At 28.5% G+C, this 23,828-nt stretch overlaps 1 protein-coding gene across 5 annotated transcripts; it reads left to right on the top strand.

Moving 5' to 3' along the window:
- The first annotated feature begins 287 nt into the window (after window positions 1–287).
- On the top strand, window positions 288–23,508 carry Osbp (Oxysterol binding protein). Of its 5 annotated transcripts, XM_076398549.1 has the most exons (17): window positions 288–544; window positions 2,700–2,762; window positions 12,116–12,130; window positions 14,975–15,163; window positions 15,434–15,539; window positions 16,496–16,645; window positions 16,737–16,902; window positions 18,824–19,002; window positions 19,469–19,565; window positions 19,625–19,820; window positions 19,906–20,045; window positions 20,093–20,220; window positions 20,530–20,650; window positions 20,706–20,869; window positions 20,932–21,134; window positions 21,191–21,306; window positions 21,415–23,508. In XM_076398549.1, exons 1-17 carry the CDS (start codon window positions 402–404, stop codon window positions 21,555–21,557), a joined length of 2,319 nt encoding a protein of 772 aa, XP_076254664.1. In that variant the 5' UTR covers window positions 288–401; the 3' UTR covers window positions 21,558–23,508. The 5 variants fall into 5 exon arrangements, with proteins under 5 accessions (XP_076254664.1, XP_076254665.1, XP_076254667.1 ...); XM_076398550.1 differs by lacking the exon at window positions 12,116–12,130; XM_076398551.1 differs by lacking the exon at window positions 2,700–2,762 and having other exon boundaries at window positions 305–544.
- The last annotated feature ends 320 nt before the right edge of the window (window positions 23,509–23,828 follow it).

Raw genomic sequence — 23,828 nt, 5'->3', positions numbered from 1 at the left:
ATTTATTTTTTGAAGGCGGTTCAATTTTTTTTTGTAAAAATATTTTTATACATTTCGACTTCAAATAAATTAATAGCAATATGTTTGGTTGCCTGTATAGATTAACTTATTTATTAAAATTTTTAAAAATATGATTTAAGTCACATTAATTTTTGTTAAATGAAAGTACAGCTATTTAAATATAATAAAGAATAATATTTTTCAATTTATTATAAGAGTGTTATATTTTTATTCCTCTTTCTTAATATTTCGACCTAAGAAATGTATTAAGTTTATTGGATTGACATTTGCGGCATTACGTTACGTCAGTGAATTAAAAATTTCGATGTCAAGTTTGTAAAAAGAATCGTGTAGTTGACTCCCCGTTTTGTATTGAAAAATTTTATTGGTATTTATAAAACATGGGTGACGGAGTGATTACTAAATCTGCCGCTTCTCAAATGGAACCGACCATGACAGGATGGCTTTTTAAATGGACAAACTATCTTAAAGGATATCAAAGACGTTGGTTTGTCCTGCAAAATGGCCATTTATCTTACTTCAGGTTTGTGTAAATTTACATAAATTATAGTGATTTTAGAAAACTGCCTCGATGGACTATTAATTTCAATAACATAAACTGATCAAAGTCTGCATGATTTATTTACTGACTTCCAAAATGTATTTGTAAAGTAATATTTTTATCCCATAAATTGCTGTTGTTTTGTTTTTTGTGTGTTGGCGGTTTATATTTATCACAGTTGTCAGTATCTAATATTCGAAATGTATTAGTAGTTACTAGATTGGAATACACATGATCCAACATTGTTTATCATATTTGATGAAACTACATATGGTATCAATTGTATTAAACTATTAGGCTATATTGACTATTGCTAATTACTTCCTTTAAATTAAATTTATATATTAAGTTCTTTTCTATTTTTTTATTTATATTATTCATATGTACATTATAATTTAAACTGATTGTAAGACATATTCATTTCATTATTCGAATATTAATTTTTTTTATTATTTAATTTATAATATACTAGTACGAACAATTTTTTAAGGATATGTTAATTAAATACATTTTAGATCATTTAAGCTTGTTAGTTACATATTGAACACTTCTTAAAGAATAACATTCAGTTTAAATTATATATACCTTTAGAACATTATTGTAGTATATTTTTATCAAGTTATGAATGCTTTTGTGAATGCTTTAGCTGGGCTATCTTGAAATGTTTTGGCATGATGACCTTCATGTAGATTTACAGATAAATATATTTTAATATTAAAAACCATCTATTTACATAATTCAAAAAACATTTGTAACATATTTTAAGTTTATTAAGCTGAATTTTTTGAAATTATAAATAAAGAATGTTAAAGGTATGACTAAACAATGTTTATTCTTCAGGGAAAATAGATAATACTTAATATATACAAACAATTTAACTAGAAACTGGTATACATTTAATTCATTCCTTTTGTTATTGATATTTGTATATCAATAAAGGCTAATTAAACTATTATTTTTATAGGACCTTTTTTTAACCACTAGTGATGTTTAAATAAAACTACTTTTAAATGCATTTTCAATGTTGTTTTCACTACCATTAACTTGTAATACAAGGGTTCAGAGTACATATTTAATAGTTTTTTAATACATGTATACTATTAATACAGCTAAAAATAATATACACATTATGTAATATAACTACACAATAAATACATTCTATTTTGCTATATTTTTGAGTTAATTTTTAATCTATGCTTCATTTTAAATTTGTTCTTATAAGTATCTTTGAAAGTTAAAAATACAATAAATCAAGTAGTACCAAATAAAATCTTATTAATTAATAGTAACTCAACTTCAATGTTAATATATCGAGCATATTCAATGCTGTTAAGGGTAAGGTCATCAACAATATATGTTAACGGCCCAATAATGTTTTCTAAGTTTTATCAGATAATTTCATTTTTAATGGCTATTTGCTAGATATCAATATTTATTAATGCTTTCTTGATTCGAAGCTGAATTTATAGAAACAATTTATAATATTTGTATGGGCAATTTAAATTAATTTAAACCAAACGATTCTTAAAATTAATATTTCTATTGTATGTATTGAAGTTATTTGGTCTTATTGTACACTTAAAACTGAAATGGTTCAGAATAATGTAGTGGAGTTAGGCTTCTATAATAGCATAATAAGATGTTATAGTATTTGTGCACACAAATGTCAAAAATGATCCAAATAATTGTTGATGGCAACTTAAAATTAATCGGCTAAATATCATTATTTTAAGTAATTAAATTAACATAAGTTATTTTCTTAACTTACAATAAATATTGAAATCTTGATTTACATTTTAACCAGCAAGTTAGGCTTTAGTTAAATATATTATTTATAATTGGAGATTAAATTTCAGTTCCCAATGTTTGCATTTTCAAATAGTTTCCTTAATATTGTAAATGTATATATATTTTATTGTAATTAGAAGATAGTATGGGTTAAAACTTGATAAGTAGTTGTTGTATATATTAAAAATGGTTTTATGATCAAATAAAAAGTACAAGTAGATTTAATCTCACACAATCACGTACTATGTTACGTAATTACTCTTATTATTAACAATAATCAATTTGTTTAGCTTTTAAGTCGCCATATTCAAAAAGTAATTTAAAAACATACTTTTAATATGTTGTGCAGGGCCGAAAATCACGGAATAGCCCCTACGTTGTCCATACGAAGAAGGAGGAAGTTTAAAGGGGGGTAAGTAAATCAGAATATCAAAAGAAAGGAAAGCATTCGAAACATATGAAAATAAAATCGAACAAACATCGAAGTCATTTGGTACAAGGCCCTGCACAACCATGTTTCAGGCTGGCTAGCGTGGTGTGGATTAGTGTGTTCCGAGGTGTGATTTTCATGATTGTGTGTGTGGTGTGGTAATCATATCATGGTGTGGTTTTTATAAGAAATTGCTTCTATGATTTTTACTAAACTATTTTTTGTGTATTTTACTAAGTGATAAATAAAAATCTTAAAACATTAGATTTGCTAGAAAAATAAATATAAATTAGAAATGAAAACGAATATTAAAGGTTGCCTTTTATATTTCGGAATTTAAATTTGTAAATAAACTGTTTTTCAAAATATTTTGCTAGAACGTTTTGGACACGACTGAAGATTGAAGTTGTCAAAGAATCGAAATTAACATTTCGTTAACGTTTAAAGCTCAATTTTAATCTATATGTATTAATTACTCTTTTAGCCTGGAATACGTTTTCATAGTTGCGATAAAGGATCCATACCCTCATTCATCAAAAGTCTCCGAGGGTATATACTGTGAAATATACCAAACGTTACGACAGAAACCTATTGTCAAGTGTCAACCTAGCACTTTCCCGTAATATTAAAAGCAATCTTCCTATTGTTTGTTAGAACTATCACTAAATTAAATGCTGATAGTATTAATCCAAATATGATATGACCTTTTAACTTTAATACATAAAATTATTTTCATATTTCAGTAGAATTAAATATTTGGCATTCTTTGTTTGAATTTATGCTATATATTAATTTAAAGATATTTCACTATTCTTGAAGAATATTAAATTAGATATATTGGGTGTTTATTATGCATTAAGATAATTTATATCAGAAGCAGATGTAATACTTATGTGTCACGTTGAATATTTTTTTAAAGGATGCATGTTATGTTACTCTTCTTGAAGCTGAACCATTTCAGTATTACATAAATATGAACTAAAACTAAATTTGTATATATTTTCTATTTTAAAATAATTCTAATAAAATTTGAAAATAAATATAGTTCCATGAATTTAAAGGTATACAAGACAAATTAATAGTAATACTAAGAAGTGTAATGTTAATAAAATCGTTTATTTAAAGTTTTTGGGGCTATATCTACAGATAACATTCTTAACTTTTCTGGTTTAAATATTTCCATTTCATAGGCAACAAATATACAGCAGACAATTAAGTTAGATTTTATCAGATTGATAATGTTTTTCTTAACAGTTTAAGCCTTTTTCCTTTATCTTGAATGATTGATATTATCTGTATGACCGAAGTATTGAAAAATAAAACATCACTAACTTTTTGCTATAACGTATATTGTTATAAATACTAGTTTATTGGTGAGATCCATTGAAATGAATTATTTTAATATAGTTTTTGAAATAAAATAAAATCAAATAATTAACAATGGACTTTACTATAGTCTAACATTTTATACTCATAACATATTCTATTTATGTCAATGTCGATATTATCTTTCAATTCAAAATTACATCACGCCGGTTTGGTGGCGCAGTGGTAAAGGCGATGGGACGGTCCTCCTACTGTACTACTACTATAGTCGCGGGTTCGAATCCTGAGGGGCTTGGTCGTAAATTTATGTTTGTAATTGTTTAATAATTGTTAAATTTTCTAGGCAAGAGTGTAAAATCCGACAAGGAAAATGATCCCAGTCACGCCAGTAACCAGGTTGGATAAGACCAACCGGATGTCTTCTGGGATGATTTCTAAAGTTGGTCACTCGCCAGTCGGTAGGCTTAAAGCTGAGGACCGTGGTTCGGAGCCCACGTTAAACTTTAGGCCAGATAAACCCATAGTTGGTAAAAGGAGACTTAAAAATATATATATATATATATATATATATATATATATATATATAACTTTCATCACTCTAAAAAACACCCTACTAAATATTTAATCTTTGTATCGTAATTACATTTTTGTTTTATTAATTTTAATGTGGGTTGATGTTGCGTTTGTTTATGATTGTTGGTTAAATTATTGATTTTTGAAACATGTTTATTGTTATTAGTACATATTTGCTTAGGAAGGTACCGAAAAGAAAGTGATTTCTGTTTCGATAATATCACATTTTACAAAGTACAATTTAACAGTAGAATAAGGATAAATTAATATAAGAACCTATCAAAGAAAAACAAATGGTATTTTTTATTGCCCATTAAATTTGATACTGAATTAACAGAAAATGCCTAAAAAATTATGACCAAAAACTATTTTAAAAACTAAAAAAACTAATGATTATTATTATCGAAACAATGACCAATTGTTCTGTTTTATATTTTCACTATAATTTCCCTCAGCCTGATTATACTGTTCTAAAAATACTTCAGTCTATGATTTCTATCACTATAATGGTTTAATAACATATTTTATCTTTTCGTTTGATGAAAATTGTTTCTCAGAAGAAATGTTTTGAGGTTATGAGAATCCATAAGCCACGGGGATATAAATCTGGCGAATAGACTGGATGTTGAATTTTTTTAAATGAAAAGTAAACGAGTATTTTTCTGCAAATTGGGTGTTTACGAATTTTCACATCCAGTTGTTTCAAAAGGTTACAGTGATAATCTGAATTTATTATTGCTGGTGTTGATGAAGTTTTAGATATTTAAAGTCTTCTTTTTATTAACTAAGAGTTTATCTGGGCCGGACCTTTTTATAGTCTACCGACTGACTGACCGATTGAGAGGCATTTTACAAAACATGCGGTTTTACCCAGCTTCATTACTGGGTTGACTGAGATGGTTTTTCTTGTTATATTTTACAATCTTGCTTTGACAAATACAATTAGAAAGAATCCAAACATAAAAGTTCAAAAATGAGTTTTAATGTTATAACATTTTTTTCATAAAATATTGATATAACCAACGAAAGAAAATATGAACTTGTCACGCCGCTTTATTTCAGTTGATGAGCTACGAATTTTTCTTTAAAACATTTTCACCTGATTCAGTGTGGGCACGATTTCAGCTTGGTAACAATATTTTTGGTGGTCTTCCTAAAATTAGAATCGAGCGTAATAAGGTTATTGTGATGCCAATAATATTTTTTATATTAATACTATCTGGTCCCACAATGTTTACAAACAATATATAACGTTAAAACTCGCACAGGAAACATGTCTGTTTTGTTATCTTTTCAATTTAGTGATATATTAATCAATTAATAAGGTATTCATATGGATGTAATGGAGTACTATACCATACCCTTTTCATTGGCAATGCTAAAAATATAAATAATTAAATTTGTCGCCTGATTTTTTATTAGTTTCGCTGTGTTAAAAGTGCTGTTGACAAGTATGTGAAATAAAACTTAACTATATATACTAATTTTATAGCCATATTATGAGGCCTATAAATTAGTTTTAAAGGATTTTTTTTAGTTTGAAGCTTTATTGTGAAAAATCGGTACGGTGTATTAAGTATTCCATATCCATCAATAGTCTTTTTCCAATTTTTTTATGCAATTTACGGAATCCGTCTCGAAATAACGAGGTATCTTTTGAGACTATCCATGAATCTACCCATTTTTTGGTGTCTTCATCAGAAATGAGGCGCTGCTCAGACAGGTCACAACACATATTGTAGAACAAGTAGTAATCAGAAGGAGCAAGATCTGGAGAATACGGCCGGTGGGTTTTGCAATATGTAGTCGAGCGTTGTCATGTTAAAGAATAACATTGATGATCCCCATTGATGGTCTCATTGAGTAATGCCTTCAAATCGTCGTCTTCAAATGTTTTTGGCTGTTCAGAACGCTATTTGTCTTCGGTATCAAAATAACAACTTTTGACACTACGGAACTAGTATTGACGTATTGGACTCGATGGAACATGTTTGCTATAAGGTTCACACAACATTCGATGACCTTAAGCCTCCTTTTTCGTCAAATTGAAGTAAAAAATAAAAACTTCCCGCAACTGCGATTTTCTTCGTACAAATTCGGAAATTTTCAACGCATTGAAAACATTTTTTATTCACATTTCGATGAAATGACACATTCTGAAAAGTGAAACCTGTCAGTGAGGCTTCAACATGAAGTTGGTTACAACTGTACCCGATTCAATTAATACACAGTAACAGCGTCTATGTACATCGTTTAAAATTAATTTATAAGCCCATACAAACAAATCTCGTTTAACAGTAGTATAAGAGTAATTTTTCGGATCATTGTAGTGAATAATACCTAACTCTTTTAAAAATCATTACCTTTACTACATTGTGACCCAAAGACATAATTACATTCCAATAACAATGCCATCATTGATTGCGAATTTTCTTTGATGTTTCCACGATGTTACCACCACTGCTTTGTGTTTTGTTGAGCCTTTTCAGTTCTTATATCAAAAGTCTAAAAATGTTTAAGAAAAATCAAGATGTTAAAAGAAAAAAGACGGTTCACAGTTTAATTAAATATCATTTTATTGATGTGCCAGAGTTGAAAATTTCATTGCGTTTTGAATTATTACAAATTAGATCTATTTTTTGTGTGGCAAACTTGTCAAATTACGAGACAGCAAAGAACATTATTTTGCCGTCAGACGAAAAACTATAATAAAAGTCATAGTCGACGGGTGAAAGAGGTAAGTGTATAAGAGGCGATTTCAACATGAAAGACAAACATGTTTAAATTAACACCGAAAATCGCGTTAGATTGTAAATGATGCCTTTTAGTCTAACAAAATAGAAGCAAAAACGGTAAATACTCATTCCTCAGCCGCTATACTCTGCAGCATAAATAGTTTCGATTGTGATATGAAACATTTGTAACTAGCGATGGAGCGTGCGCCCTTTACATTATTTTCAAATCACATATTTTTGAATACATATGAAATAATAAAATATATTTTGTATAATTAGGGTTAAATGCAACAACATTTTCTATTAATAAAATCGTATCTGTATTGCTGTTCTACAAAAATGTTTAATAATAAAGGATATATATGTAATGGATTCCAACAAACCAACGAAAAGTCATTGTTTTCTATGTATCACTCTTATCGATTTCAATGTAGTAAATAAAATTACTTAATATCTTTACTTTTTATCGGATTTGGAATGGTCACTTTTAATGTAGATTGTACAAAAAACATACAAGCGAATTATTGGTCTGAAGATGTGAATTAATTGTGGTTATTGTTTTAAAACTTTTAAATCGTCCATATTTTTCGATTTATTGGGTCATTTTAGTACAATATCTGTCATTGATTTTGTTAAACTAAATTGTTAAAGGCTTTTAACTAAACCTTCGTCTTCCTCTCAAGGTCCTCTAAATAAACCGATGCTGTGACTGTCTATGTTTTATTAGAGTCAATTTTAACGCTAATTGGTATTTTATTAGCATGGAAACGTACTTAATGACGAATAATGAATATGTTCAAGGTACATCTTCAACTCGATTGTTGATACCTTGACGTCTAGTTTAGAAATATAAATAATACAAAGGTTATATGATGAGTATATATAGTAATTGTATTTGGTGTTATTTTACATCGTAACTACTTTATATTTTGTCACGGTAATAACGTAAATATGTATGTGTGCATTGTTTTAGATTTTTTTTTATCAAAGAACGTATTTAAAATATCCTGGTTCCACTGCATACACCACAATTCCACTAACGTTGTACTGTACAGGTTGGTCGCGATTCAATTTGAGTTAGTCAACATTCTTGAATTATTGAAATAACCTATCATTAACAGCATTGAATGTAAATGTTCTCATAAATTTCCCAGGACTCAGTTTTTGTTATTCACTTGTTTTAAAAACAAATATTTAAACATTGATCGACATTATTCTTTTTTATTGTTTACAATCACAAAAGTGTCACAAGCTGAACTATGGAACACTTATTAGAAGTTTGATATTATTGTTTTCAAAAGGGAAGTTGATATAATTCACGAAAAAAACATCATTTCTTGGCATCACCTAAGTCAGAAACTTAAAATACATTCATCGCGTGTTAATGTTTATATTTATATAATTTTACATAGTTTATGTTTAAATATATCGTATTCGGTGTAATATTTTATCGTAATTTTTACAAATGTTTTCTTCGATCTTAAAATTACTTTTTTGAAAAAAATTGAATCCAAGGTTTTAGAAGCCTAGTGACAAATAAAGTGAGCAAGTTTCAGAATAATTGACAATTCGGTTAAGGATACGTTTTAGAAGTGGTGATTTCGATAGAGTGAAACCTTTGATATCCTTGAACGTCTGAATATGGAATTGCAAGCTTTTCGAGATGAACTCTAAACTTTGTAACGAGTTTGTAATTCCACTAGGAATAACATAGGTATTTATGAGAAATATCGCTTACATAAATATCATGGGTAGGTCTAATAGGACGTCTATTTAAAAAAGTTATTTTTGTGTACCTGGAGGGATATCTAACGAGTATTTCATCCTATTACCATTTGTTCCGGTTAATACAACAACCATTAATATCAGCCCTATAAATTAATTTTAAAGGATTTTCGACTGATGTTTCTGTGTATTAAATCACATCGGATATATTCATAACCAATTTCATGTTGAAGTTTTACTGACAGGTTTGAAATGACACTTTTCAGTATGTGTCATTTCGTGGAAGTCTGAACAAAAAATCTTTTCAGTGCGTTGAAAATGCCTGAATTTGTACCGAGTAAATCGCGTTTGTGGGAAGTTTTTTACTTCGTTCGTAGGAAGTACTTTTTCGCCATTGAATGCTGTGCTAATAGATAAATAATACAAATTGCCTAAATATAATTGGAAGATAGTGCATAAATTAGCTGATGGCATTATTTTTTCGAAGATGAGAGAATCAGATTTTTTTTTCAGGAAATCATGAACAATAATAGAGAATAGTTTCAAGATTAAATTCTATTCCTGCTACTACTAGTTCTGATATGATAATTAAATATGATATAAAATATATTATTTTACATCAATCAAAATATTGAGACAATAACAAATTTCTGTCGAAATCAATTACGTAGTAAACGTCTAGGAACTCAATTGAATACTAATAAATTAATCAAAATTCATCGAATGTTAACTAGTAAAAGTTATCGCCCGTTGTATATATGAAAGTTTATGTTTCGTTTTGAAATACTAGAAATATTAAAGGAATTTCGTATCGTCTACAAATTATATTTATGAAATGCTAAATTACAAATATAAAAGAATTATTTGAAAGAATTACATGGGATAAAGTTGCATTTAAAGGTTTTGAAATTGTGTTAAAAATTGGTCAATTGAAAAGTCGCCGGCCTACCATTGTAAAACAACTTTTTTTTTAAATTAGTTTTTTTTAATCAACAATTCCCTTCAAGGGTGATACACTGATTATAACGATATATATATCCGCCAACTTTTCGATACCATGTTTGTAGTATGATTTGTCCTTTGCTTCAAAATAGGCCTCAATTTCGGCGATCGCCTCTTCATTCGACGAAAATTTCTTCCTAGCGAACATTCTTTTGAGATATGAAAACAGGAAATAGTCGCTGGGGGCCAGATCTGGAGAATACGGTGGATGAGGAAGCAATTCGAAGCCCAATTCATGGATTTTTGCCATCGTTTACACTGACTTGTGACACGGAACATTGTCTTGGTGAAGCAGCACTTTCTTTTTCTGCAAATGCCGTTTTTCGGCTATTTCGTCTTTCAAACGATTCAATAATGGTATGTAATAGTCGCTGTTGATGGTCCTTCCTTTTTCAAGGTAGTCAATGAAAATTATTCCATGCGCATCCCAAAATACAGACCCCATAACCTTACCAGCCGACTGTTGTGTTTTCCCACGCTTTGGAGCAGGTTCATCGTGTGCAGTCCACTCGAATGACTGTCGATTGGACTTCGGAGTAAAATAATGGAGCCATGTTTCATCCATTGTCACATAGCGACGCAAACACTCCGGTTCATTACGCTTGATCATCTTCAAACACTGCTCCGAATCATCAACTCGTCGTTGTTTTTGGTCAAAAGTGAGGTCGCGCGGCGCCCACTTTGCACAGAGCTTTTTCATACCAAAATATTCGTGAATGATATGATGTACACGTTCTGTTAATATCTTTAGAGTATCTGCTATTTCATTGAATTTCAATTTACGATCATTCAAAATCATTTTCTGGATTTTTTAAAATGTTTTCGTCGGTAACAACTTCTTTTGGGCATCCACTCCGTCTTCGGTGCTAATTTCACCACATCTAAACTTGGCATACTAATCCTTGATGGTTGATTTTCCTGGGCACCTTCCTGGTGTCCGGAAACTCGGCATCAAGCCAAGTTTTTGCTTCAACTGTATTTTTCCCTTCAAAAAGCAATATTTTATCAACACGCGAAATTTTTATCCATTTTTTCACAATAACAAAAGTTACAAAGACAGTTGTCAAATTTATACACGCATCATTTGAGGATTAGGGCTAATTAAAAAACATATGAATTTAATTCTAGTAGCCATCTATGTGTAAAACTGGGGACTTTTTATAAATTAATAATAATAATTTTTATAAATTAATTTAATATTTATATAATATCTATTCGATTCTGTTCGATTAACACTGTCTCAAGTATCTTTTTCTAAACATTTTTATAACCTTAAGAAATACTCAAAGGACGATTTTTAATATATTTTATCAGAAATATTTGACCTGGTTTATAGGTTAACTGACATTTTTTGAAACTATTTGAAAAACTACATATTATTTGACGCAAACATGTATGTATGTGTGTACATTTACTACAATTACATATGTCGATTTTTTATTACAAAAAATCATATCAGTTTAGAGTCACAACAATATCTTTGTTTGAAATAATTTTATATACCGAAGACACGTTAGACACACGACATTAAAGCGTCAAAATTTCACTTAAATCCATTGAACACTGAATAAAATAGGAGAAAAAAGACTCACTTTTCAGAGTTTTTAGGTAGTATAATTCCTTTAAAAATACCAGAATTTTTGTTAAATATTTTATCTAGAAATTTTAATTAGAATTTATCTGTTAAAAAGTACTCTGTTTATACATTTATTGATCTTGGTAATAAAATTAAGTTGAGGCAACAGTGGTTAATAACATTTCATAACATACAAAATGTCTTCGGATTATACTAAAAATCACATTACCCATATTTTGTGTATCGCTTTTGCCTATGCTTATATAATACATTGTTCGCTTTTTGCTTGAGAATGTTTCTTTTCTTTCCACTTCTTTATGCTTAGTAATCACCTCTTTTGTCTGAAGAACTTACTAATATAACTAAAATGCACTAAGACTGATTAATTTTTCTTTCAGATTCGGTCCAAAGAGGTAAGTGTTTTTGTTTTAATTTCTGGTGTTAGCAATTAGCAAATAGTGTTTGTTACAATATACAGCTTTATATATCCGTAAATTTGTTAATTAAAATCCGTGGTTTTGGGATTTCCTGCTACCTAAACTAGAAAATGTGTTGTATTGGTTTTTTCCGCCTTGCAAGCAATATCTTAAAATATGAATCAAAACTGATATTTACGTGATATTTCTTTTATATTTCAAGATTTATTTTCCAAAACGATTTTTTATTAAAAGTATCATTCTTTTTTATAAATATTTTCCATGAATATTAGATGCCGAATTGCTCGAGAATAGTTAAATCCCAAAATATAAAAGACAAAAGACGTATAAAAAACTCCTACTGAATAATTAAATGGATGTCGTTCAATGGTTTTATTTATCTATGTCTAGTGTGTTACATAGAATTATCGCTTGCTGGCTTAAACATTCCTATGGTATTTTCTGCATGATAATCGTAACCGTGTTGATAAATTAAACAAAAGAACAACTAATTTATTATTTTTACCTTAAATATTTATGTAGAGCAGTTAGGAAAAGGAAAATAGTTTTTGAGGGTATATTATACTGAAATTTATTGAAAAAATGTTTATTTGATAAACAATTTAATTAATTAAGTGTTTATATATGAGGTGGCTTTAGAGTTAGTATAAAATTCAATTTCGAAGTTTAGATTATAAGTTATCATAATATATTTCTGTCACCAATTTTAATTTATATTTTCTAATACGATCGAAATTTCGCCTGATAAACAAATATTTTATGAAAATTATGTTCATATTCGTATAAATAAATGTCATTTTTTAATTACTATTAAACATCATCTACCAGTTTCTTTATTCTATTATGTTCTTTATTCCTTTTAAATTTCAAGTTAGGTAGTGTATAATAATGTAATGGCAAATGCAATGTCACGTAGTTAATTTGGTTTATATGTCATATCCGTTTTTGCTGTGGTAAATTTACACTTTTCCACAACAAGTCCGAACAAATTTTTTATTAACAAATCATTTTTCCGAATAAACCGATAAATAAGATTAATTATCAAATTTTTAAAATTGGTATGTATGGAATAGTATAAAAATCAAATAGCTCAAGAGCAATACAAGTTAATTAAAAATGCAATTATGCGCCTAACACTATATATTTAAAGTTACTTGGAACTTTTATTTTTATTTTATTATTTTTTTTTTCTATTAGAAAAAATTTCAAGTTGAATGTACGAAAAATCTTTGTTGAAACTTTAGCAGTAACTAGGGGTGTTGGCCACCGCAAAATATATTTTTTTAAATATCGATATGTCGATATATCGGAGAAAAAAGAATATCGATATATTTTTGCAACAAGTATTAAAGATATCTATATTTTACAAAAAAATATATCGATATTTTGAAGAAAAAATAAAATTAGCCTAAAAAAATATATGTTTTTTAAATGTGTTAAAGAGTAGTAATATTTTTAATGGACTTGGAATATCGCTATAGATTGCAATTGAAAATGCCATGTTTACGACACATCGCTCGTTTCAGTTATTATTTATTTCTACCATTGCTATATGGTAATGTTTTGTATCTTTTTGAAATAAAGTATTCGCAAAAATTGAGAAGTCATTCAGTTATGTTTATGTGTATTAAATGTTATATGTATTTTTGATTTATTTTAACATATGACATCACAATGTATTCTAGTCTAAATTGATTTGTTTTTCATATAAACTAATGTCAACGAACAGTTATTTTCCTTTGGTAGTTTTATAGATATTAACAATTAACCGTTCATTTGTTTAAATATGTATTTGGGACAACAGCGAACGTGTATATCTGGCAATTAGAATATACGTACAAGAAAACCAAAGAACCCATTTTTCATTCATTCATTTTTTAATTGTACATATAAAGGACGCATAAAGTATTTTTTTTAAAGAGCCTTTTTTTTTCATCTTTTTTTTAAATTTTCTGAAATGAAAATCCAAAATCGATGTGGTGTGAGAAATTATTGGATATTAAAATGATTATATGATAATAAAACATAACAATTTTTTTATATAGTACCAAATTTATCTGGACATCGTTCAATGTTATCCGCGACTAAATGTTGTAACCATCAAACAAAGTAGTGTTGAACTATGAATGAACTTTTCTTTAACGAAGAACACTTTCTCCCATTTTTAATTTACTTTTCTCGTATTTGAGGATTAAAAACATCTATTTTTATTTTTCATTAGAATTTTTAGAATTGGTGTATTTTGGTATGTATTTTTATGGATCATTTAACCTTATTTACATTTATTTTTCTACTATGTATACATTAATATGATTATTAAACAAAATATATTATCTACTACCAGGGGCGTTCGAAAGTAAACAATATTTTTTATAATTGAGAATATTTATCAACTTGTATATATATATATATATATATATATATATATATATATATATATATATATATATATATATATATATCAACCGAACGTCTTTCGGTAAACGTTTTATAAACAGGAGCTAATGACAGTTCTTTCTGTTATAAATTTGTTTGTAGGCAAATCCAACAGATTCTCATATAAAGTAGTAACTCGACTTCTTATCGCCAGCCATCAGTATACGGCGCTAATATAATGCACAATATATAAAAATCTTGTTTACTTTAAAATACACCTTGCATGCTATAGTTCATTAATCTGATAATTATTTATCTGTCTTTTAAATCTATTAAACCTACGTAGAATATCATTAATCAGCTTTGGATGTTTTATGTTTTGATACATAAGAAGTTTCCTAATGTATTCTTTACTCATAAAAATATTAAAATAATTTGTTTCAGAAACCAAGCGGAAATGGCACACACTTGTAGAGGCAGTATTTCACTCCACGGTGCTCTGATATATACAGTCGATTTGTATTCATTTGTGATTTCAAATGGCGGCACTCAAAGTTTCCACATTAAGGCTTCCAGTGAGGTTGAAAGACAATCATGGGTAACAGCTCTGGAGTTGGCCAAAGCCAAAGCTATGTGAGTACCTTTCCTATAAGGGCCTTACTAAAATAAAAGTTAACATCTCACGATTTAATAATCAAGATGATATTGAATAATTTAAATAAAATGCTCTACTGGTTGTTACGTCGTTCAACTTAACTTCTTTAATCAACTTAATTTAACTATAAATCTATAACAAGAAGTATCAGTGAATTACAATAATTATTTAGTTGATATAACATTCTAGTTTTTTTACAAAACATATTGTAAATATTATTGAACCCAATATTTTTTTACGTTTTTCAGTCGAAATATGGAATCTGAAGAAGATGATGTGGAAGCTGAAGAATCAGCAATGTCGGATGAACCCGATATAATGCGAAAATTGGAAACTCGTTTGAATGAACTTCAGGTAAATTGAATAAAACTGACAAGAAAAGTACATCACATTAGAAACATTAGTTGTGTGAATATTAGCCATACCTTTCTTTTTTTTTTGGAGAAATATTGTTATCCAATGTATTCACATTTTTTAAGAGTTTCTAAAATAAGAACTGCTCGTAACAGGTCGTTACTTTAAAATTACAAAACAACAATACTATATCATGTGCTATAAAAATCACTTGCGGTCCATCTATTCAACAACATCATCCAGATATTTTGAGTTACTGTAGATGCTTAATAGGGGCTATTGCAATTTATTGTTTATTAATTCGAACTATTAGGTTTTTACTTATATTCTGAATTCATTCCTTAAGGAAAATTGGTGCAATATGTATTGATAAAAATATTTTCCATCATTTCCTACAACTTTTTCCCATCTGTCTATGTTAACTAGCGACTTAACTATCTCTTTCGTTCAGCATATCGAAATTGTTTTCCAGCCAGGCCATGTTGCATCAGTCTGAATAAGTGGTAAGAAGGCGTTATGCCTGGTTAGTACTCTGCATATGGCAGAACTTTCCATTAGAATTGCAACAGTGTTATCGTTCACAATACGTCTAGAAACAGTTTTCTTTAATAACTGCTAAGCCGCTTAAAAGTTGTGGAAAGTTGAAAGAAGCTACAGAAGTGAATTAATGCATCTTATGAAATGTAGATTATTGTTTCACACACTTAATATTACATGACAATTAATACACTAGACTCAATAAACAAGTAGAAAATTATATCTTTAAGAATGTAATTAGTATTTATTCTGTTTTGATTTATATGTGGGGAAGAAATGGCGACTTATTGAACCAGTTGCATTAACGACGCTGCCGATCCAATTTGATTCCAATATAAACGAAATCCTTAATTCTAATTACATCACATTTTACATGCAGACATAAACGCACTATTACTAATAAATATGCTTATTTTCAGATTTGTTGTGATCTTTTAGAAAAGCATTGGAAAAATCTCTCTAAACCTTTAGGCGACATTGAGTCATCAGATTCAGATATGCTCAGCAAGTCTAAGGAAATTAGTGAAAAAGCTGCCCTTTTCAAAATCGCTAGCAATGCTATGATTAATGTAAGTATTTCAAGCTGTCATTTATACTAATACATCATATATATTTAAACAAAACTATTAACATGTTTTATATTTGTTTTATATATTTTAGTCTTGTAATGATTATCTTAAAACTGCACAAACGCACCTTCATAAATTGGTTAAAGTGATTCAGCATGAACGTGAACAGAGGCAACGATTACAAGAGATGGTAGAAACTTTGGCTGAACAACATTCCAAGTTAGAGAAAGCCGCTAATGCACACGCCCATAGGGCTGGTAAGTATATAATTTTAAAATGCGGATATAGTTATAAATGAGTGATTAGGACTGATATTTATGAATTATGGAAAATCCTAATAAATGTTGAATATAGACTATAATAGATATTATTAATATAAAGTATCAGATCAAAATCATCTACTACATCTTAACAAAATGAATTTATTAATGTAATGGCGCATCACACATTACTGTTTGATCTATTTGAATAGCTATACAGTTTGTATTTTTACTGTATAATTCCTAAAGTAATTCCACACTAAGGCATTGTCAGCAAAACATTACCGAAACTATCGAAAAGTGCATGATATTGTGTGGGACCTCATGCAAGTGCAGGTGAGCTGGATACATGAAGCTGTAGGGTTATCGAAAAGCTTTGCATAAGATGGCTATCGCATCAGCTGAATGCCGTTCAAAAGCAAATGCGTAAACGATTTTCACAGCAATCAAGGACTGATTCAATAAGGATCTTACCGATTTTGTGCAGCCATTTGTCACTATGGACTCTGTTATCATATGGACCCACCATTATACATCACGAAAAAGCGGTTCAAGTCAGTGCCAAAGAAAGTTAACTCGATCGCATCTGCCGATCATGGAATGTTTTGGGAAACGAAAAGAAACTTGTTAATTGATTACTTTGAAAAAGGCAGAACAACTGCAGGCGAATATTACTTCAAAATCCTTGACCTGCTCCTTATCAAAATTCGCAAGAAGTTTGCTTGAATAAGAAAAAAATTATCTTTCATCAGCCAAATGCTCCAATCCCACCACAAGGGTGAGTTGACAATGGGAAAACTGTGGCATGTTTCCAAACTTGAAGAAATTTGTTTTTGCAAAGCATTTTGCATCCAATGAAAAAGTCAAGAGTGCCATAGAAGAATATATTCACTATCTGGAAGGAATAATGATGTTGGAGAGAGCGCGGGCTAAATGTATTGCACAAAGCTTATATAGAAAATTAAATGGGTTTCTTTTAAATGGTGTTAGTGCAAAAAAATACATGTAGATTTATTAGTTGGTTATAATGATTTCGTATATCAGTTCCTATTAAAAGTAGATAATAGTGCGAATTATTTTAAGTATGTAGTAAGGAGTAATTCACATTTAGTCATAGTTGAATAAATTCGACTTATAAGAATTAACTTTTGGCAACTTCCATTGACGATGATTAAATCGAGCGATCTGTATTTAAAATTAAATGTAAAAGTGTATAATAATAAAAAAAACTATTTTTACTTTTTCCCGGTAATTTAGGAAATACAGTTTTCAAGGTCATGTCGCTTATTGATTTTAATCTGCTCGTAAACGCTGTCTTTATTTGGTTATTTAGATCTGATTTAATTTGTTACGGCCAGCTACCGGTTTCTATTTGTAAGTCTTTCAAAACGAAAACATCAATCGTCAAAAATTGCAACGTTGCATTAAATTTCAGTCACGTGCTAAACGCCTACTGATTTCTGTCAGAATTAGTTATCACATTAATTTTTATGTGTGCTAATGCTAAAAGAAAACCCGCTATTTATCTTTTATTTCGTCACCCGTCAAGTATTCCCAATCAGCTGATTTGCCATTCCACAGTTGAACAACGTTTTGATCTGTAGCCAGTTCGGTTGTAAACCGTGAGTGAAATTATTCGTTTTTTATATTACAGAATATTCAATTGAATATTTTGTTAAAATGAGAAATCTTCGTCGTAAAATTATTTCAAAAACCAGTAAATATAACAATAAAGGTAATATGTTTGCTTATGTTTACCTTACATAACCTCAATGACAGTCACTAATTGTTTGATTTAATTAAATGTTTATACCTAATATTTCTTTTGTCAATTTATAACCTTATTTGACATTTATCTAATATTAAAAGTTCAAAATTTTAGTATATAATTCTCTGCAAATTTTTGTTTTATTTGCAGTTAGCGCTAGTGAAAACGAAGAAGACGATGAGAACGAGTTTTTCGATGCAGTAGCTGATGGTGGGCAGAATTCCGATGTCAATGATCATTTTACGCTTGATATAAAAACTAGAACCGGTGTTAGGAGAAATAGTTCTGATAGTTCCAGTGAAGCTGAGGAAACTCAAGAAACCACTCAGGTAATTTTTAAATTTTTTGTAATCTGAATATGAAAGTAAACAGTAGAAACAAGAACTATTTAGTTTTTGCAATCCGATCAATTCTTATATAAAGCTGGAAAGACAGATTTCTATATTTTAAGTTGTAATTTCCACTTGTGTAAATGTTTTTATAAGTTAACAACAACATATTACTATGAATTATCCATAATTAATCCAACATTAAGTTCAATGTATGTGTTGAAATGAGCTATTTAATTTACATCATTTTTAAGTCATACATATGACTATATAAATTTATTATGCAAAATTATAGTTAAGTTATATTGATAAAACATTAAATAAATTAAAATATTAATAGTCGATAATCAAAAAAGTAAATAACTATAGTCTTGTAATTTTTTATACCACAAATTTTATATATCTAAGTTGAATATGAAAAAATGCTAAACAAATATACTATAGTTAAAATATCATTATATTAAAGGTTGTGGTCGTCACTGGTGGTAAACATCCCACAAATCCACTGAAAAGTGATGCGAATAAAACTGAAACAACAGTGGCTTCATTTGAAGTTGCCAAAGGTATTTTATTGATATCATAGCAGATATGCTTTATATATTTATATTATTACATATTTTAGCCAGTAGGCGAAAACGTAGGACTAAAATTCCTGACAAGCCAAATTACCCCTTAAATCTATGGTCAATTATGAAAAATTGTATTGGCAAAGATCTATCAAAAATACCAATGCCAGTCAATTTCAATGAACCTTTGAGTATGTTACAAAGATTAACAGAAGATTATGAGTATGCTGATATTTTAGACCAAGCTGCGAGGTGTGTATTTTCTATTTATGAATACACTTTGCTTCAATGTCATTTAAATTTAAGCAAAATAATTTACACAAAATATGTTTTTAAGATGTACTGATCCTTGTGAGCAATTGGCATATGTAGCTGCGTTTACCATTTCCTCTTACTCTACAACATCAAGTAGAACTGGGAAACCATTTAATCCATTATTGGGAGAAACTTATGAGTGTGATCGAACAGATGACCTAGGTAGGTTATTCAAAAAATAGAAAAAAAAATTACTTCTAAATTTATAGGATGGCGCTGCTTTAATGAACAAGTATCTCATCATCCACCAATTGTTGCTCAATACTGTGAAGGTGCCGAATGGCACTGTTGGCAAGAATTTACCATGACTTCCAAATTTAGGGGAAAATATTTACAGGTTAGTATTATTAATTAAGCTTATATGTTAATTTTATATAGTTATGGAGTGTCCATCAGAAAATGTATTTTTAAATTTAAATTGCCCTACAACAATGAATGGAGTTTAGTAAGGGTGGGTTTTGATCGGCACTTTTAGTAGGTTAGTTGGGTTTAATAGTCAAATCAAACCTGGACACACTGTATTTAGATATCTATATATTATGATTAATATAATTAATTTAATATTAAATTTTAATTGCACACTTGAATAGACATATTAATAAAGTGAAAAGTTATTTAAAGTGTGGACCTTTTTTGTTTGTTTCAGATTATCCCATTGGGAAATGCACAAGTAGAATTTTTAAAATCCGGAAACAAATTTTCATGGAGAAAAGTCACTACTACAGTTCACAACATTATTGTTGGCAAGTTATGGGTTGATCAGCATGGCAAGTTTTAAAAAAATTAGGAATACAATGAATTTATCTATATTTTGTGTTTTAGGTGATATGGAAATTATAGGAAAAGGCGCTGCAACAGGAATAAATTGCCAGCTAAAATATATTCCATACTCTTACTTTACTCGGGATTCCCAAAGAAGAGTAAAAGGTGTAGTCATGGATAATGGCAATGTTAAGTGGGTTATCAATGGTACTTGGGATAACCAGGTATATTTTATTTAATGTTAATTTAAATAATGTTCATTCTAAATTAAATAGTTAAATTTTAGGTTGAAATAGCTCCAGTAACTGGCAACACGGGCAGTACATCCAATCCAGTATATCAAACTGGTACTCCAATTATAGCATGGAAGAGGAATGATCCTCCTACTGAATCAGATAAAATGTATAATTTTACATTATTAGCAGCACAGTTAAATGAACCTGAAGATAAAATTGCACCAACTGATTCGCGGTTACGTCCTGATCAAAGGTTAGTTATACATTATATGAAGATAACATGATATATTTTCTGATATAATGTTATAGATTAATGGAAGATGGCAAATGGGATGAAGCAAATAAAGAAAAATTGAGAGTGGAGGAGAAACAAAGAGCTGTGAGAAGAAAGAGGGAAGCAGATGCGGAGAAAGCAGCATCTGATGGTGAGTTTAGTTTTTAAGATCGTTAGTTTTCTGTATTAAAGGGCCTCAAATATTTAACTGTTATTTTCTATTTATATATATATTTTATATATTTTCTTTCTGTTACAGGAAGGCCATATACTCCATATAAACCTATATGGTTTGAACAAAAAACTGAAGAAGGCAGTGATGTCATAACACATATTTATAAAGGAAACTATTGGAAATGTAAGGAAGAACAGAACTGGTCCGAGTGTCCCGACATATTTTAGAATCGTTTTTATATGAATACTTGTATTTTCTAGATGAAAAGACACATAATAATTATACAATAGTATATATGGGGTTATTACATTTATTAAGAACATAAGCAGTTTTAGTTCATACTAAAATTGTTCGGTGTGGAGATAATGTTATAAAATCACTAATTTAAGGATGTCTGCCTTAAGTCCATTAAATATACTATGTAAGGTTTATTTACTAGTTTTTTTATCACAATATACAAGGTATATTTATCGGATTTCTTGGGCTCCTTTAACTAAACTAATAAAATTTTGTTGTTAAAGCATTATTAGAATCAGAATATATGAAATTATTCATACGTAACATATAAATATGTTCCCGGATATATACTTTATTTAAGATTATCGTGATTTTTTCTTACCAAAATATTTTCAAATTCTAACATTTATATTATTCACGGAATCATAAAGCTGTTCTTACCAGTGTTATTAGTTCAGTTATGTTATACCTGTGGAGCTTTATTAGTTAATATTTTATAATATATCATGTGATTGAGATTTTATAACTTCTTTGTATTCATTTAGAGATAAAAACATTGCTGGACATAACTGTTATTAACAGCTGTATTTATTATACAAATACTATCAGTATTTTACTACAACTTAAATATTTGAATATATTGTCAATTTTTTAGGATTTTTATCCAATTTCCGTCCAAATATTTTCAACATTCTAATTAATACAACAAAATACCCCTGTTATGTTTTTGTAGTAATGAAAGGTAATATTTATTTAAACTTTAAAGATTTATGGTGATACATATATTCAGATATTTAACTGGTAAAATATATATTTGTTCTACTTATTCATTGAATTATTTTTTACAAGCTATATTTGTAAGTGGTGTCAATCAATAAACGTTGAACTGCTGATTTAGAGAATAGTTTATAAAGTGTTAATCTTTTTTAGACCTCGTTTTACATAGTAATCTGCAGAGTTGTCTCTGTATACTGTGAAGCTGTAGAATTTAGTTGTTTAAGGAAAACAATCGATAAATAAGTTGTATGAAGTAAACTTATTCCGAAGGGGAGACTTAATTTTATATTACAGTAACATCAGTAAAAAAATTTAAGTAGTTTGGTATATTGTTTTAATATTTTTCTTAAGTTTAATACCATACAATCTAAAAGGAAAGGAATTGATGTATTTTATAACAGCAGAGTTCACTATAGGAAAAGTTTCCCGTATTAATATGTTGGCTTTTTTGATAGGAATACCAAATTTATTTTAAAAATTTTATATAATGATTTCATTAAACATTCTTTACTCTTTACAGTGTTTAACAATGAATCCTACTGATGTAAAAATCTCATTGAAATATTCCTTTATTGTGTATTAATCAAGGTATTACATTTTCCAGATAATCTCAAATATATATCATTCATATTCTACAATTCAAATGTTTAATTTATATTAACGCATAACATTTTAGTGTTTATATCAATATTAATTTATATTTTAATATAGAGGTGGTAAAAAATATCTATAATTATTATACTAAATTTAAACTTTTACAGTTTAGTCAATTATGTATTTCAAAAACCTTCTAGATAATTATTATATTTGTGATAGTACTTTCAGAAAAATATTAATGTAATGTTGCATCAGTAGACAGTATGTTTTAATTAGCAACTATGTATATCATTTATTATTATTCCATACCAATTATCGCCAAATTATTCAAGTACTCTCTATATGAATAAGGTTTGAAAATTAATTGGAACGAATGCCATCAATAGTTTTGTATTTCACGTGATTTTTTGAAATATAATGTGGATTTAGGAGTTTTTGTAGATATATTGATTTATTGATGTTTTATGAATTATTACTTTGTATAAAGTATGGTTGAATCTTAATGATATAAGGGTTTACTGCTTTCCTAATATGTGATAATGTAAATAAAAATACATTGCTTTAAAATCGTGTTTTTTTATACCTCTTTTGAATTCCTAGATATTGTTTTTTAACACAATTGAACATTGATAGTGAAGAAAAAAAAATCTTATTTTTATTATCCTCTTTTAGCGATTCTAAAACAGTTTATCTTATTGGAGACTAACGAAAATGAATGCCTGAATATATCAACTTTGTTTTTATGTGCCTAATTGTTATTGAATTTTTGTCATATTCCGAAATAAATATTAGCCACAATTTTTAATGTGTGCCTCATAATTTTTCTTGTTTTTAAGTTTTTCCTAAAGTATATATATATTCTTATATATATTCTATATATATATTCT

Source organism: Rhynchophorus ferrugineus, unplaced genomic scaffold (assembly GCF_030347505.1).
Source record: "Rhynchophorus ferrugineus isolate W39M unplaced genomic scaffold, kcgeb_rfMv2 rfM3, whole genome shotgun sequence".
NCBI lineage: Eukaryota > Metazoa > Arthropoda > Insecta > Coleoptera > Curculionidae > Rhynchophorus > Rhynchophorus ferrugineus.
This window is presented reverse-complemented; position numbering and strand designations above follow the sequence as displayed.

Coding starts and splice junctions, on each gene's coding strand:
- Osbp (XM_076398549.1), top strand. CDS start 402: ATGGGTGACGGAGTGATTACTAAATCTGCCGCTTCTCAAATGGAACCG. Junction 19,003..19,468: donor AAACTCAAGAAACCACTCAG/GTAATTTTTAAA, acceptor ATTATATTAAAG/GTTGTGGTCGTCACTGGTGG. Junction 20,651..20,705: donor GTTATGGGTTGATCAGCATG/GCAAGTTTTAAA, acceptor TTTGTGTTTTAG/GTGATATGGAAATTATAGGA.